The 17,491-nt window shown below is 45.3% G+C and overlaps 1 protein-coding gene across 4 annotated transcripts in view; it reads left to right on the top strand.

Annotated features, from left to right (window-relative positions):
• The window catches only part of IL4R (interleukin 4 receptor), a 47,167-nt gene that overhangs the window by 1,180 nt on the left and 28,496 nt on the right, over window positions 1-17,491 (top strand). For 2 of the 4 annotated variants that reach the window (XM_036916886.2, XM_036916887.2), the window contains exon 1: window positions 10,352-10,502. The exons of the other annotated variants lie outside the window; for them this stretch is intronic. In XM_036916886.2, the coding sequence (XP_036772781.2) occupies window positions 10,494-10,502 (9 nt within the window). In that variant the 5' untranslated portion in view covers window positions 10,352-10,493. Of the gene's footprint in view, window positions 1-10,351; window positions 10,503-17,491 lie in introns of those variants that run through there. 4 annotated transcript variants of the gene reach the window in all.

Raw genomic sequence — 17,491 nt, forward strand, 5'->3', positions numbered from 1 at the left:
GGAGCCTGGATCGTTTGCTGCGACAGCAGTGACTTTATAAAAATCCTAAAGTCCAGTGGGGAAACGGAGGCTTAGGTGTACATTTGTCCAGGGTGTCCCCCACAGTCAGGGGATTCCAGAGTCCTGCAAGGGCCCCTGGAACTTAACTCGCTCGCTCTGTGATGTCAGATGAGGATGCTGAAGTGTGGAATGGGAGGCGGCTAGCCCCAGCCATCCATTCATTCATTAACACCCACTGGCCTACTCATTGGGCATTGCTTAAGTGTTGTTTAGGGCACTGCTATTTGCTCTTCAAGGGGTGCTCCCTCTGGAGGAGGGGAGCTATGAGCAGGGAGGAAACAATTAGGGGGATCACCCTTCACGGGGCAGTGGGACAGGATTCCTGCAGTGGAGACCTCTGAGCCAGCTTGGAAGAGGGTTAGAGGAGCTTGGCAGGTAGAGAACAGGAGGGAAAGGCATGCTGAGCAGCAGGAACAGCATGGATAAAGGCTGGGAGGTGTGGAAGGGCGTGGCACCCAGAGAAGGGGAGAGGCCAGGGGTGGATGGAAAGGTGGGCCTGGCTGTGTTGTGAAAAGATTTGAATGCTGCGCTGAGGAGCTTAGGCCAGTGTATTTCCCCTTTACCTGAACCATAAACATCACAATGCAGACTCCTGGGTTCCACCCTGGACCTCTGGAGCCAAATCCGGAGGGAGGGAAACCGAGGAGTGAGTTGAGTGAGTTGCCTTGGTTATAACACCCAGTCAACAGCAGGTCTGGGATGACCTGAGGATTTCCAAATTCTGGGTAGGAACTCAGTAAGTGCTGTGTTTGGTACAACAATCCCAGGGTTGCCGAAAGCCCTGGCAGGGGCAGGGAAGAGGTCCCTAAGGCATTCACAGTTTCCTGAGGCTCAGATTAGAATAGGAGCTGAAATGAAGTGTCTGTGAAGTGAGGAGAGAAGTTTCCCTCCTCTCACTGACTCCCCAACATCTTACCCCCAGGATGGGGTGAGAGTTTGGGATCAAATGGCCTACTGTCCTCAGCTGCCCTTGATGGCCCCTGGGAGTGGGGCGGGGATAGAAGGTACTTCACATTTGTGAAGTGCTTCACATTTATAAAATTGGACCTTCATGAGTGTTAAGAACATCGTGTTGCATAAGATACTTAACACAATTTCTAACCCATAGTATGCCCACTATAAATGTTCATGATTATTGTACCTGTACAAGAAGTATGTCTTGTAAGTAAGTGCATGGACTCTGGAACCAGCCTGCTCAGGTTCAAATGCTGTCCTTTGAACTTACTATGTAGCTAACTTCTCAGGATCTCAATTTGACCATTTGTGAGATTATAGTGATTAAACCATTGTACTGACGGCTAAATGAATTAATACATGTCGAGCATACAGAACAGTGCCTCGCATTGAGTAAGCACTATGTATTTGTTAAGTAAATAAATGAGCCCCACTGGATGGGATTTAGTCCATCCATTTCCCAGGTGAGGACACTGAGATCCAGAGATGCATGTTGTGGCCTTGTGCAAGGTCACACATCTACGAGGGACAGAGGGAGGGATTCAAACCTGCCCTCCTTCCCGGCACATGTTCTTTCCCACTGTGCCAGTTCACTGGGGTGACCAAGAGGGATGTCTTCCTGAGCATTCCTCATGGCCAGAGACATGCCTAGACACATTTGGCCAGCCTTCCTTTGGCTAGGCTAGAAGAGAGGCCAGTGTCTTGCCTGGATGTTGTATGAACTTGCCTTTGCAAAAACATGGACTGGAGAAACGCAGTGGAGACTGGAGAGGCCAGCAGAGGCCAGGAGCTGCAGCGTCAGACTGGTGGTTGTCCCTGTTGCTCTGTTGTGCAACTTCCAGCAAGTGATTCTGCTTCTCTGAGCTTGAAGCAGAGACAAAGGCACAGGCTTGCAGACAGGGACTCTAGGTTCGAAGTTAAGCTTGGTGTTTCCTATCTGTGTGATCTGGAGGAAGTTGCTTAACTCTGAGCCTCAGCTTGCTTGTCAGTAAAATGGTATTTGGGGGGTATTGGTAAGATAATTTTTATAGGCACCTCGCACATGGTTCAGCGATTGCTGTTTCTCTCCCCATTTAGGACAGTCACTCTCCATGCGCAGCACCTATCTTCCTCACTCATATTTTCTTTAAATATTACTAGGCACTTAATGCCAGGTGCTGCTGATAGAGCACTGGACAAAGTCCATTCTCCTGGAGTTTAAATTCTAATTGAGAAGACAGGCAATACCCAAACAAACGCATACATGCAGATCTACACCCCTTACCTATCTGAAATCCACAAGGTCTGAAAACCAGTTGTTCACTACTCAGTTGGAAGCAAGACCTAACATGAACTAAAATGAGGCTTTTGGGAGTCTTTATCCTCCTTGGTATGAACACTTGTATGTCTCCTTACAGAGATATTAATGGTTGATCACAGGGGACTGCTCTCAATCCCTGGAGACAGGGGTGGTTTTGTCAGGTGGTATTTTGTACCTGACCTTTCTGTGATCTGAGTAGTTCTGAATTCTGAAACATACCTGGTCCACAGGATTTCATACAAGTGAGTGTGGACCTGTAGTATTGTGTCAGGTAGAAGGGTGAAATGGGCAGGCAGAGCTGGAGAGTCTCTCTGAGAAAGGACAGTTAGAAAGACACGGCGCACAGGCCTGGGGAAGAAGGAGCCAGGTGGCGGGAATAACGGGAAGGGTCTAGTCACCCCACTGACCCCATTTCTGGGCCCGCTGCCTGCCTGTGCTCTGTGTGCAGTTCTAAATGCGTGCGCCTTTACCTTTCCAAGAAATGGTGATGCCTCAGGTTTCAAGCGTGGCCTCAAATGACTCATTCTCACTCACAGAGGCCCCCTGGGCCTCCATACCTCCTCAGGGTTGCTCAAGAAATCCAGGGTCTTTGCACCAGCAGGCCGGGGTGCTGCAACAACTCACTGGGGATGATCACCCACCAGGCTGGCTTCTGAGTCGCACCTTATCCTCCCTCAAGGGAGGGAAGAGAATTCGGCCTTCAAGGGTTTCATGGGGCAGATTTCCTGAAGGGGACCAGGTGTAGTTCTGAGCATCAGGAGGGTGTATAAAGGGACTAACAGCCTTCAATGAGCAGGGCTTGTTTACAAAATTAAACTGCCCAGTGTCAGGTGTGCACATGTCTTGAGTGCCAGCACTGGACTTACAAACACTCAGAAAATGTGTCAGGGGCTGGGGACACAGCAGCAAATGACGCAGGAGTGAGGGCCCTTCTGGAGCTGACCAGTCTTGGGGAGAGGTGACTCCAAGGAGGTGACTTTTGAGCCAAGACCTGAGGCAGAAAGGCATAGCTGTTTGGGAAAAGTGTGATCCCAGTAGAGGGAACAGCACACGCAAAGGCCCTGAGGTGGGAACAAGCTTGGTATGTTTGACCCACAAGGGAGTTGATGTGGTTAGGTGGAATTGAGCAAGGCAAGGAGGTACAGGAGCATAGATCAGAGGGGAAACAGGAGCCAGATACCCATATTATCTCATTCAACTTGTAGAATAACCCTGTGAGGTAGGAACTGTTCTTATCCAGATTTTACAGACAAAGGAGCGGGCATAGAGTAGTTTGGTAACCTGTCTGGGGTCTCAAACTGGAAGGTGGCAGAGAAGGGCTGTGAACCCAGCAGCTCTGGAGTCTCAGTCTTCACTGCTGTGTTTGAACACATAATGGAAATTGTGCTCAAATGGTAAAGATCCATTGACTACTGAGACCGCTGTTGGTACACTTACCTGCCACCAATCTACCCAGCAACCCTGTGGATGTGGACAGGACAGGATTGGTGCTCTGGATAATGCAATCATTGTACAAATCATTTTACTGATCATTTTACCAGTGAGCACTTTCCCAGCAATGCAGACAGTGAGGACACACCACAGCAGAGTGGGTGTGGGGGAGAATGAGGACAAGTGGAGGACTGATTCCCCATCAGGCACTGTGCAGGGGAGAGGGGGTGAGTGGGTGCCTCTGCATTTCTCTGAAGAGGACACTGAGGCTCAGGATAGTACTTACCAGGTGACATAGCTCAGAAGTAGCAGAGTCTAGATTCAAACCCAGGGCTGCTCAACCAGAAGCCTGTGCATTTAACCACTGTTTGAGCCATGCAAAGTATAGAGTTTAAAAGAACTAAATTCATGGTCAGAAATAAGGGAGTGTAGTCATCACCAAGAGTCATTTTGAAGAACTAGGAAGGGCCTGAGATTTTCCTGAAGCAGCCAGTGAAGTGTTCTGCCTTTTCAAAAGAGGAAATGGAACTTTTCTGGAGAGGAGAGGACAGATCTCTGGGCTGGAAGCCCTCCAAGCCTTCAGAGCCACAGCCTTCTGTACAGTCTTGTCTCTGGAGATGGAGCATAGACCTTCAAATAGCCAGACTTCCACAGCTGGACTGCTCTGACTGGGAGAAAAATCTTCCAGATATTTAGCCAAATTAACTTTCCAGGAGCTTTTACTTTCTGGCTCTGGTTCTGCCCCTTGGAGGTAGTAACCATTCTCCATTCCACCCCAGCCCAGTATTACTCTATTCAAACTATGCGGCCATAGTTCTTTCTTCCTTACTTAGGGAATTATAAAGAATTCAGTCTGGCTTTGGATATGATCCAATCAAAATCCACATAAAACCCATTGCCTCTCCCAAAGCCTGCCCAGTCAGAGAGAAGGGAGACTATCACCTCCTTAGATTTGGAGCCCTTATCTCTGTTGATGTGACCTGCAGTCATACTTTACAGCAGCTGTAGCCCCCCACTTGGGGGCTCATATTGGGCTTGCCAGCTGAAACTTCCAGATCTCTCTTTTATGTGAGTTGCTGTCAATCAAAGTTTCTTCCATTCTGAGACCCCTTATTTGAAGCTAGTAATTGTTTTCAGTCTTTCTTATTTTCGAATAAATCTACTCCAAGCCAAGTGGCCATAATCCTCTTCTCTTGAATACTGCTTTTGCTTCATTCCACAGGTCTTACTACACAGTGTCATTTACTGCTAAAATAGTTTATAATTCTCTTTCAATTGAAAATGTCATGTGCTTTTTAAATTTTTTAAGGTAGATGGAATATTTTAAAGTTATCTTTATTGTTGATTTCTAAATTTATTTTATTATGGTCAATATTTGTGCCTTGTATGATATCAGTGATGGAGAATTTGTTGAGATCTTTGTAAGATTGGTCAGTTTTTCTGTATGTTCCTCTTGTATATGAAAGGTATATTTTCTGTTTGGTGTAAAGTTCTAGAAGTTTATCTGTTGGGTCACACTTGCTAATTATATCATTCATATTTTCTGTTTTTTTGTGTTTTTCTCTACCTGATTTACCTCCCACTAGGACAGAGGATCTATTCATTTATTTCTCTTTGCCTTCTATTGTTTTTTTTTGCTTTATATTTGAAACTATGTTGTTAGGTGCATATAAGTAAAATATGTGAATAGAAAATGGGTTCATGTTTATCATTCTTTCTTGGTGAATTGCTCCTTTTATCAGTATAAAACATGTACCTTTCTCTCTTTTAATACTTTGATGCCTTGAATTCTATTTTATTCAGTATTAATAGTCCTATACTTATCTTTATATTTTTCTGGACTAATTTTCTCAATCTCTTTTCTTTTCTTCAACTCTATATTCTAGGACTTCTCTTTGACTCAAGTCTGGCAGCCACAGGAGTTTAAAAGAAAAAAAACATGCTTTGCATCAACATGTGAAGTGTTGTTTTAAAAAGTTGAACTATTTTCCAATATTTAAAAATCAGGATAATATGCATAAAAATCTGGATTTCGAGCTTCTTTTGAAAAAAAATGGAAAGACCTAATAATGCCCAGGTCTTCATTTACATGGCAAGAAGCAGCTGAAGCAGAGTGGTGGCTGCCCGTTCGGACTGGGCATATGCTTGCTGCCACTGTCCCCTCCCAATCATTGAGGTCATGTGTCTGACATTTTAGTTTACTGGGAGAAGTATCTCTCCATGGTCATGCAAGAAATGGCTGGGAGTTGTAGCTACCCTCAGAGGCAGTGAGTGTCCCATTGTGGGAGGCAGGTAAGTAGAGGGCGGATAGCCCCTTGTAAGGGATGGGGGTACCTAAAGTGTCATTGGGAGTAGACTACAGGGTCTTTGAGGATCCTACAAGCCCTGAGGATGGATGGTCTGAGTTCTTTGCTGACTACCCCAATGGCCTAGGTTGCACTTCCCACTCTCTTCCTTCCTGCCCATCCATCTTTCTTATTTTCCTTTTTATTACACCATACATGCAGACAAGTGTACAGCTTCACAAAACACTTGTGTATAGCCCAGTCCAGAAGCAAAGCATGCCCAGCCCCCAAGAAGGTTCCCTCCTGCCTCTACAAGGACACTTGCCTGATTTTTAACCCCAAGACCCATTTGTTTTTTGACCTTCATATGAATAGGATCAGCATTGTCCTTGGGGCCCAGCTTCCTTTGCTCAGCTTGTACCTGTGAGTCCTGTCCATGCTGTCATGGCCACAGTTCTGTTTCCAGAGTCTCACAGCATTTACTTGGTACTTGGAGATGAGCTTTCGCCGCCTGCTACATCAATATTGTCCCAGGCCTCTTCCGTCTGGACACAGTCTCTTTGCCTCCCCACAACCATCCATGAGGCAAATGGTCCTGCCTTCACTTCATGGATGAGGAGACTGAGGCCCTGAGAGGACCTCACCTTGCCAAGATCTCTCAGCCACTCGGCATGGCCTGTGCACTTGGGCCCAGAGTTAGGCTTCCGTGTCTTTGCTACTGTGGAGTCCCTGCCCTTGTGAGTGGCCACACACATCTGTGTGTCTCCGACTGTGCTAGGAATGAGGTGAGACAACAGGAAGAACTTGAGGGAGAGTACCCCCCACCCCTGCTTGTCTGCAGGCAGAAAGTGATCAGGGAGCTTTCCTGTGCTGATGTGGTGCTGGCTTTGTTTTTGTCCAGGGGGCAAAGTCCTGGCCACTCTTGAGACAAGTTTACCGGTAAGAGCTGAGCAAACAGTAATGGAGGCCAAATTCTAGCTCAGTCACATCCTGCCTCATTACCTTGGGCAAATCTGAACTCCTCTGAGCCTCGGTGTCCCCCTCCATGCAGGGGTAATGTTTGGTCACATCTTCCCCACCTGATGAGGAATGAACAGAGATGTGTATTGTGTATAAAAGGAGTGTGTTTATGGCTGTTTCCTCTATGCCAGGTGCTGTACTGCAGAAGATGGACTCCAGAGTCAGAAGGTCCAGTTTCAGATCCCTAACTGTGCATCCTTAGGCAGGTTCCTGAAGCTCTTTGGGCCTCAGTTTCCCCTCGTCTGTTCTTTGGTTGCTGACAGAGTTAAATAAGTCAATGAGGTTTAAGTGCAAAGTGGAGTTTGATACAATTGAGACCGAGGCCAGTCAGTTTGCGGGAGGAGGGTGTGGAACCTACAGGCAGAAGGGCCCCAGGGCATGGTCTCTCGTGGCTTAAGGACCTGGGGACATGCAGGGTCAATCATTGTGACTTTTGCAGACCTCAGGGAGTAGTAGGGCCATTGGGAGCCATGACCATCACTAAGACAGCCAAAATCTAATCAGTGTCCTGGGCCCAGAGTCTGCTCTGGTCTGCTCCTCAGGACTGTGAGTGATAATTATGGTGATGTCCCAATTGCCAGATCTCTGCATATCAGCTCCCCTGGAGTGGCCAAGGTGCACGCCTGCATTTAAGGAGACTCCGAGCCAGAATTGTCAGTGTTTATCCAGCTGTGAGGCAGAAATATTCTAGGTCTTGGAACTGCATCTCTGCCTCCGTCAGCGATGGCTGGCCAGGCCTCCTGTACACAGCCAGGGGAAAATTGTTCATTCCTCCATTCAGCAAAGAGCCATGGAATCTTGGACCCTCCGTTGTGTGCCAGCCACTGTGCTGTATTCTGGGCTACGCTTAAACACGACAGACACAGCCTCTGGCCTGATGGGAGCTGGTGTGCTGGTGGGTATTTGGATGATGAACAAGACACATGTGTGTGTGTGATGTGCTGCAAGGAGTAAGTGCTGTGCAGAGTGATGGAGGTCAGCTGCTGCTCCTGCCCAGGTGGCAGCTGGGCACAGATCCCTGAGGCCTCCAGGACCTTCTGAAGATGGGCATGGCTTCCAGGGTCCTATATGGAACCACTTGGATGCCTTCCTGTGGGTCCCATTGGCCATGTGGACTCCATATATGCACATCAAACAGGAGTGTCTACATTGCCATTGCCATAAAGTGGCATTGGCACAAGACGGCAGCCTGTCACCAAGATGGTGCCTCCTCTCCAGGGGGTCTGGCCCACCCATGTCCTGCGAAGGTGGTTCATGGACTCCAGCCCTCTCCTGTCCCTCAGGCAAGGCCTTGTCTCACCCTGTACAAGTCCGCTGGGCTTCAGCCACAGCTTTTGACCCTTAAGCCTGCCTCCAGTCTGAGCCTTCCTTCTGAGCTCCAGGCCGCTAGAATGTGCTGCCTCCTAGATGCCGCCTGGGGTACCACCAATCTGGACTCACTGGGTCTGCTATGCTGCAGAGAGTGTGATCATCCCTCAGCAAGCCTGCACCTCTTCCAGGCGCCACTGTAACCCACTGCCCAGCCTGAGGCCAACCCCCCACCAGCAGCCTCCACCTCCCAAACAGGACTGGAGATGGCCCCTTCTTCTCAGCCCCAGCAGCACCCCTCCTCCTAACCCCCACCTCCACCTCACCTGTAGTCATTCTCCACACACTGGATGGAGTGGACTTTCGGGAAGCTGGTCTGCACCTACTCCTCTCCTGCTTAATAGCTTTCAGTGGCTCCCCACTGCCCTGGGGATGGGTCTGAATCACTTAACATGCCTAGTAAACTGTTTTCTTCTGGCCCTGCCCACCTCTCTGCTGTCATCCCTGACCTCTTTCCTTCTGCCCATCCCTGCAGCCAAAGGACTGCCTTGTAGGGTAGGAAATGGGCCACAGCCCCATCCTCCTGGCTATTCTCTCATTCTGCACAGTCCCCTCCCTCTTCCCACCTCTCTCAAGACCCTTCAGAAACTAAAATGGACTTAAAAATTGTAGTTACCTCATATGGAGGCATTAAAGCATGCAGAAGAGTGCATAGCACTAAGAAAGCACTCTGTAAGTGTAAAGATAAGAACAAAGTAGCTTATACATGGTCATTTATTGAGTACATGCTCTGTGCCGGGCCCTGGGCTCAGTGTTCTGGTTACAGAGGATAAGACACATTCCCTGCCCTCATGGAGCCCAAAGTACCTTCTTTGGGACATTCTTCCTCCCTCCACATCCCCCCACTTCCCTTGGGTAATTCTTGCTCATCCCTCTGGTGACACTTGACCCTTAGGAGTGCCCCAACAGCTCCCTTACGATAGCTTCCTTGCGTGCCCCTCTGCATGTCTGATTTCCACGCTGGTCCCTTCCACTCTACTCCATCTGGTAAATGGCAGCTCCATCCGTTCGGTGGCTCAGGTCAAAAGCCCCAGAGTCATTCTTGTCCCTGATTACTTTTCTTTATCTCTCATCCACCCTGCAAAATCCATCCTGTTGAAAATCCCATTGGCTCCACCCTCAAAAAGATCTAGAATCCCACTCGTTCTTACCAGTCCTTCCCTACAGCCCTGGGCAAGCCCAGCACCTGCTGCCGGGACCACACCTTTAGCCTCCTCCCTGGTCTGTGCTTCTACCCTTGCCCCTACAGGCCTTTCACAGCACACAGTCAGAGGGATGGCTTGAAACATCCCACATCACATCTCTGCTTGCAATCCCCAGGAACTTAACTTCTCACTCAGTATTTGTTGAAGGAATGAATAAATGAGTGAATGGATGAATGGCCTTTTTTGCTTCTGTAGTAGCTGGCATATAGTAAATGCTCAGAATACACCTGCATGGGTAATGCACAAGGGCATGAGCCAGTGGGTGAGGACTGAGAGCACACAGTAGGTACACAGGGAGCCTGGTGGGCTCCTGCCAAGATTGCAGATTGCAGCCCTTGGTAGTAGTAGAAGCCCACTGCCACCACCACCCTGCACTCACTGGGCTGGGGGTGGGGCAGGCAGGCAGAGCCCAGGCCATTTTGGGGTCCTGGTCTGGCCTGTCTCACCCTCTGGGGTGGGGCTGGTGACGTTACTGCTGGTTCTGGGAACCCTAGCTAGGCAGTGGTTCTGGGAAGGCTGCTGCCTGTGGAGAAGTGTATCCCTGGCCTCCTGCCAGACCTGACCAGCTGTCCTGGAGGCCAGAGGAAGCTCCAGGCTGGCTTAAGATTGTCGTTTCAAAGGTCAGCAGCTCCCGAGGGAGGCCACCCGCAGCCCTTGCTGCCTCCGGCTTCCTCTGTACGTGCCTTTCGTCACAGGACTGGCTGTATCCTGTCGGCCCATCCAGCCCCTCCCCCTCTGCGAGCCAGTTCAGTGGCTAATGGAGGGAAAAGGAGCAGGAGGCCTGTTGGGCTCAGGAAGAGCCCTCCTCGGCCACTTCCCGACTGCTGCTGGCTTCTGACACTTCAGGACTCACTACTCACCTCCCCCCAGATGAAAAGAGTGAGTTAAGCAAGTCTCCCTGCCAGCAGGAGTGTTTTGCACCCTGGGTGCTTTTCCTCTCTTCCTGGGTGGTGCTTTCCCGGACTCTGCTCCTTCCCGGCTCTGAGGCCTTGGCCTTGTCACTTGCCTCTCTAGGCCTCACTTTTCCTCTTTGGCCAATAAGACTATATCCCAGGGTTGCAAGGACCACATTTCAAGAGGCAGAAAAACACAGCAGTTAGGTGCTTGGATTCTGGAGTAAGACTGCCTGGGTTCAAATTGCTCTGTGACCACAAGCAAGGGCTGTACCCTTTCTGTGCCTTAGTCTCATCATCTATAAAATGGGGATTTTAATGGCACCTCCCTCATAGAGGTGCTGTGAGAACTAAACTGATTAATATGTAGTAAATACTTAGAACAGTGATAGGCACATGATAAATTCTATATGCAGGCAAAAACTTGGTACATACTCCATGTTTAAAAATAGATTATTGAATTTATTATTGTTGAATTTTAACCAATTGCTCATTTAATAGGTGTTTATTGAGTATATACTATGTATGTGTCAGGCACTGTTTAGGCAGTGAGGACAAAGCAATGACCACAGCAGACATAAAGCTCTGTCTTTATGGGGTTTGCATTCTCATAGGGGGAGACAAATAATACATATATAGGCAAAGAAATAATTTAAATGTCATAGGTTATCTTTGACACTCTCAACTTAATGAACTAGCAGCAGAACAAGAGAGTCTATTTCATATTTTGCCAACATGGAATAATTCTTAGGTGAACTATTTATGTCCATTGCCTGTTTTTCTTAAAGGGATGTTTGTCATTCATTTGTAAGACCTTTTTATATATGAAGGCCATTAACCTTCTGTAATGTAGATTGCTACCTTTTTCTAGTTGTTTAAAGTGTTTTTCTATTTGTTTTTTTATGGCGTGTTTTGACCTGTAGGAAGTTGAAAACATTTTTGCAGACAGATCTTTCCTTGCCATCTACATCCTGAAATAAGCATTCACACACGTAACCTCAGTGATGTGATTAGAGATGGTGTTAAGTGTATGACAGAAATAAGCAGGATGCTGTGATAAGAAGAAACATGGGGAGCCCTCATTAGGTATTGTTTCTGGGTGTAAAGGCTGTGAGGGTAGAAAGGGTCAGGAGTTGAGGCCAGTAGGACTGAAGGCTTATGGGGGAAGAAGACTGGGTAGGAGGAAGTGGTGGACAAGTAGTAGGGGCCAGATCATCAGTAGACAGGTAGCAGGGACCAGATCATCAAGAGGCTTGAGGCTATTTTCTGTTTTTTTTTTCTAGTTTCTTAAGCCTTTTATTTTAAGATAATTATGGACTCATAAACAGTTGTAAGAAATAGAGATCCCTCAGTTTTCCCCAAGGATAACATCTTATAAAACTATAGTACAGTATCACAGCTAGGATATTGACATTGGTATAAACCATTGATCTTGTTCAGTTTGCCCCCATTCTACTTGTACTCATTTGTGTGTGTGTGTGTGTGCACGTATATAGTCCTGCATGGTTTGGTCACATGCACAAGTCTGTGTCTGTACCATCGCAGACAAGATACAGAACAGCTCCATCATCACGAGGATCCCTTTGTTGCCCTTTTATAGCCATACTGACCTGCCTTCCTGCCCGCCCTCCCCCCCACACCCCCTTAACCCTGGGCAACCACTAATCTGTTCTCCACTTCCATAATTTTGTCATTTCAAGAATGTTACATAAATGGAATCACACAGTGTATACCCTTTGGATTGGCTGTTATCACTCCTGGGCTGGGTTTTACTGAGTTAGGAATGCTCCTCCTGGGTGGGCCATGAGCCCCTGAGGATCTAAGTCTTGCCACAACCTTATTCAAAGACCCTTAAAGACTGTTATGTGATTAGAGATGGTGTTAAGTGTATGACACCTTGGTCTTACTTGGTCTTTGGGATCTGTGAACCCCTGAAATGGAATGCAAAATTAAATGTGTGCATTTTTCTAGAAAAAGGGTTTAGAGTTTGCACCAGATGTTCAGATGGTACATTAAGATTTTTGTCTCCAAAACATTAAGACTTTTGGCTTCTAGACAGACAGTGGTTAAGAGTCAAGGCTCTGGAGCCTGACTGTCCCTTTTCAAACCCCAACACTGTCCCATCTCTGCAACTTCAAGCAAGTCACTTAACCTTTCTGTGCTTTGGTTTCCTCTTCTGAAAATGGAAGAAATAATAGTACTTACTTCATAGGGTTGCTCTAAGTATTGAGTTGATCAACATAAGTGAAATGTTTAGAAGGAAACTTGGCATGTGATAAATATTGTCAAGTGAATTATGAAGCTGCAGGATGTAGGAAGCCAGAGCCTTTTAGGCAAAGACCTTCTAGGCCCTCTAGGATTTGGGGGCCCTCTCTGTGTCCCTTGTCATCCTCCCAACAAGTTTCAAATCTCAGGATTTCTTTCTGATGAACAGGTATGATTGAGCTCTGTCACCTCCTTTGTTCTGGCTTTCATATCTCTGTTAATAAAGCTTTTTTTAAATTTTCGTATCATTAATCTACAATTACATGAGGAACATTATGTTTACTAGACTCCCCCCATCACCAAGTTCCCTCGACATAACCCATTACAGTCACTGTCCATCAGCATAGTAAGATGTTGTAGAATCACTACTTGTCTTGTCTGTGTTGTACAGCCTTCCCTGTGTGCTCCCCCCACATTGTACATGCTAATCATAATGCCCCCTTTCTTCCCCCCACCATCCTTCCCTTCCCACCCCTCCTCCCCAGTCCCTTTCCCTTTGGTAACTGTTAGTCCACTCTTGGGTTCTGTGAGTCTTCGGCTGTTTTGCTCCTTCAGCTTTTTCCTTGTTCTTATACTCCACAGATGAGTGAAATCATTTGATACTTGTCTTTCTCTGCCTGGCTTATTTCACTGGGCATAATACCCTCTAGCTCCATCCATACTGTTGCAAATGATAGGATTTGTTTACTTCTTATGGCTGAATAATATTCCATTGTGTATATGTACCACCTCTTGTTTATCCATTCATCTACTGATGGACACTTAGGTTGTTTCCATTTCTTGGCTATTGTAAATAGTGCTGCGATAAACATAGGGGTACATATGTATTTTTCAAACTAGGCTGCTGCATTCTTAGGGTAAATTCTTAGGAGTGGAATTCCTGGGTCAAATGGTATTTCTTTTTTTTTTTTTTTTTTTATTGAAGGGTAGTTGACGCACAGTATTACATTACATTAGTTTCAAGTGTACAACACAGTGATAAAACATTTATATACATAATTCTAGGTTCCAGCTATCACCCTACCAAGCTGTTACAATATCTTGACTATATTCCTTATGCTATACATTACATCCCGGTTACTTATTTATTTTACCATTGGAAGTCTGTCCTTTTTTTTTTTTTTTTTTTTTTGGTGAGGGCATCTCTCATATTTATTGATCAAATGGTTGTTAACGACAATAAAATTCTGTATAGGGGAGTCAGTGCTCAATGCACAATCATTAATCCACCACAAGCCTAATTTTCGTCAGTCTCCAATCTTCTGAGGCATAACAAACAAGTTCTTACATGGAGAACAAATTCTTACATAATGAATAAGTTACATAGTGAACAGTACAAGGGCAGTCATCACAGAAACTTTCGGTTTTGCTCATGCATTATAAACTCTAAACAATCAGTTCAAATATGAATACTCATTTGGTTTTTATACTTGATTTATATGTGGATACCACATTTCTCTCTTTATTATTATTATTTTTAATAAAATGCTGAAGTGGTAGGTAGATGCAAGATAAAGGTAGAAAACATAGTTTAGTGTTGTAAGAGAGCAAATGTAGATGATCAGGTGTGTGCCTGTAGACTATGTGTTAATCCAAGCTAGACAAGGGCAATAAAACATCCACGTATGCAGTAGATTTCTCTCAGAACGGGGGGGTGAGGTTCTAAGCCTCACCTCTGTTGATCCCCAATTTCTCACCTGATGACCCCCCTGCGACTGTGCCTGTCTTAGGTTGTTTCTCCCTTGAGGAATCTTACCCGTCTCTGGCTAACCAGTCATCTTCCGGGGCCATACAGGGAAATGTAAAGTTGGTAAGTGAGAGAGAAGCCTTATTGTTTGAAATGGTTAGCTTTTTATTTCTTTGCATATTTATGCCCTGTAGCTTCTATGCCCAGCATTTGTCTTGAGGTATCTTTACCACTTGGAAGAATTATGATACTCGGTAAATTTGATATGAGGCAAGAACTATTTAAGGGTTGTAATTAGGAAGGAAGAAGAAAAGCTATAGAAGTAGCAGGCGGAAGAAAACATGGGAAGATTGATTATTTCTTTGACATATCTTCTTGTAGAGTAACTTCAGCATGTATAGGTTTTAAGCTACTACTTAAATTGCGCACACACATTAACATAATAGGAGTATAGTTACATAACCAAAGCATATCTGTAATTACCAGCCATCTCCAGTGAAACCAAGAAAACCAGTTAGGCACCTTAGGCATTTGTGAAAACTTATCTATGATATGGTGGATGTTGTCCAACTGAGCTTGAACAGTCTGAGAGAAATCAGACAAATTAAAACAACCCATTCCTGGTGAATGTTCACATCCCTTATGTTCTTTTAACAGTAAATAGTCTGTAGTTGTAAGATTTTGGAGCGCTACAATTTGCACTTCTCCTAATTCTTGGTTGAGTTCCAACAGTATAGATCCAGTCAAATTTGTTGTTTTACTGTATGCACAGGCCAGCTTAGATATCTCCTTCCTCATTCCCATGGCAAGTCCAGGAACTGGTGGGATGAGTGCATCTACAGCTGTAGCAGTGCGTGGATCTTTGTTGGGGTTTTTTGATGATCTTCTTCTGGCATGAGTCTTCCAGAGAGTGCAGATGTTGGAAGTTCTCTTTCATATTGTATCTTAGTTCATTTTCAGGGTAGCCCAATTAGGCTTTGATCTTATGTATAAACGCAAACAGACCCTTTGCCTACACTTTTATATGCCCTTTATACCCTTGTGTAGAACTCGTTGGAGGTTACCACACAGGAACTGCCCTTTTTTTTTTGTTTTGTTGTGTTTTGTTTTGTTTTTGGTATCACTAATCTACACTTACATGATGAATATTATGTTTACTAGGCTCTCCCCTATACCAGGTCTCCCCTATAAACCCCTTTATAGTCACTGTCCATCAGCATAGCAAAATGTTGTAGAATCACTACTTGCCTTCTCTGTGTTGTACAGCCCTCCCTTTTCTCCTACCCCCCCATGCATGTTAATCTTAATACTCCCCTACTTCTTCCCCCCCCTTATCCCTCCCTACCCACCCATCCTCCCCAGTCCCTTTCCCTTTGGTACCTGTTAGTCCATTCTTGAGTTTTGTGATTCTGGTGCTGTTTTGTTCCTTCAGTTTTTCCTTTGTTCTTATATTCCACAGATAAGTGAAATCATTTGGTATTTCTCTTTCTCCACTTGGCTTGTTTCACTGAGCATAATACCCTCCAGCTCCATCCATGTTGCTGCAAATGATTGGATTTGCCCTTTTCTTATGGCTGAGTAGTATTCCATTGTGTATATGTACCACATCTTCTTTATCCATTCATCTATCGATGGACATTTAGGTTGCTTCCAATTCTTGGCTGTTGTAAATAGTGCTGCGATAAACATAGGGGTGCACTGATCTTTCTCATACTTGATTGCTGCATTCTTAGGGTAAATTCCTAGGAGTTCAAATGGTATTTCTATTTTGAGCTTTTTGGAACCTCCATACTGCTTTCCACAATGGTTGAACTAATTTACATTCCCACCAGCAGTGTAAGAGGGTTTCCCCTTTCTCCACATCCTCGACAAAATTTCTTGTTGTTTGTCTCTTGGATGGTGGGGATCCTTACTGGTGTGAGGTGATATCTCATTGTGGTTTTAATTTGCATTTCTCTGATGACTAGTGATGTGGAGCATCTTTTCATGTGTCTGTTGGCCATCTGAATTTCATCTTTGGAGAACTGTCTGTTCAGCTCCTCTGACCATTTTTTGATTGGATTATTTGCTTTTTGTTTGTTGAGGTGTGTGAGCTCTTTATATATTTTGGATGTCAACCCTTTATTGGATTCTGTCATTTATGAATATATTCTCCCATATTGTAGGATACCTTTTTGTTCTATTAATGGTGTCCTTTGCTGCCAGAAGCTTTTCAGTTTGATGTAGTCCTACTTGTTCATTTTTGCTTTTGTTTCCCTTGCCCAGGGAGATATATTCATGAAGAAGTTGCTCATGTTTATGTCCAAGAGATTTTTGCCTATGTTTTTTTCTGAGAGTTTTATGGTTTCATGACTTACATTCAGGTCTTTGATCCATTTCGAATTTACTTTTGTGTATGGGGTTAGACAGTGATCCAGTTTCATTCTCTTACATGTAGCTGTTCAGTTTTGCCAGCATCATCTGTTGAAGAGACTGTCATTTCCCCATTGTATGTCCATGGCTCCGTTATCATATACTAATTGACCATATATGTTTGGCTTAATATCTGGACTCTCTGTTCTGTTCTACTGGTCTGTGGGTCTGTTCTTGTGCCAATACCAAATTGTCTTGATTACTGTGGCTTTGTAATAGAGCTTGAAGTTGGGTAGCGAGATCCCCCTTGCTTTATTCTTCCTTCTCAAGATTGCTTTGGCTATTTGGGGTCTTTTGTGGTTCCAAATAAATTTTAAAACTATTTGTTCCAGTTCATTGAAGAATGCTGTTGGTAGTTTGATGGGCATTGCGTTGAATCTGTAGATTGCTTTAGGCAGGATGGCCATTTTGACTATATTAATTCTTCCTAGCCAAGAGTATGGGATGAGTTTCCATTTGTTAGTGTCCTCTTTAATTTCTCTTAAGAGTGTCTTATAGTTTTCAGGGTATAGGTCTTTCACTTCCTTGGTTAGGTTTATTCCTAGGTATTTTATTCTTTTTGATGCAATTGTGAATGCAATTCTTTTCCTGATTTCTCTTTCTGCTATTTC

The sequence above is a fragment of the Manis pentadactyla genome, chromosome 10 (genome assembly GCF_030020395.1).
Source record: "Manis pentadactyla isolate mManPen7 chromosome 10, mManPen7.hap1, whole genome shotgun sequence".
NCBI classification, from domain to species: Eukaryota; Metazoa; Chordata; class Mammalia; order Pholidota; family Manidae; genus Manis; species Manis pentadactyla.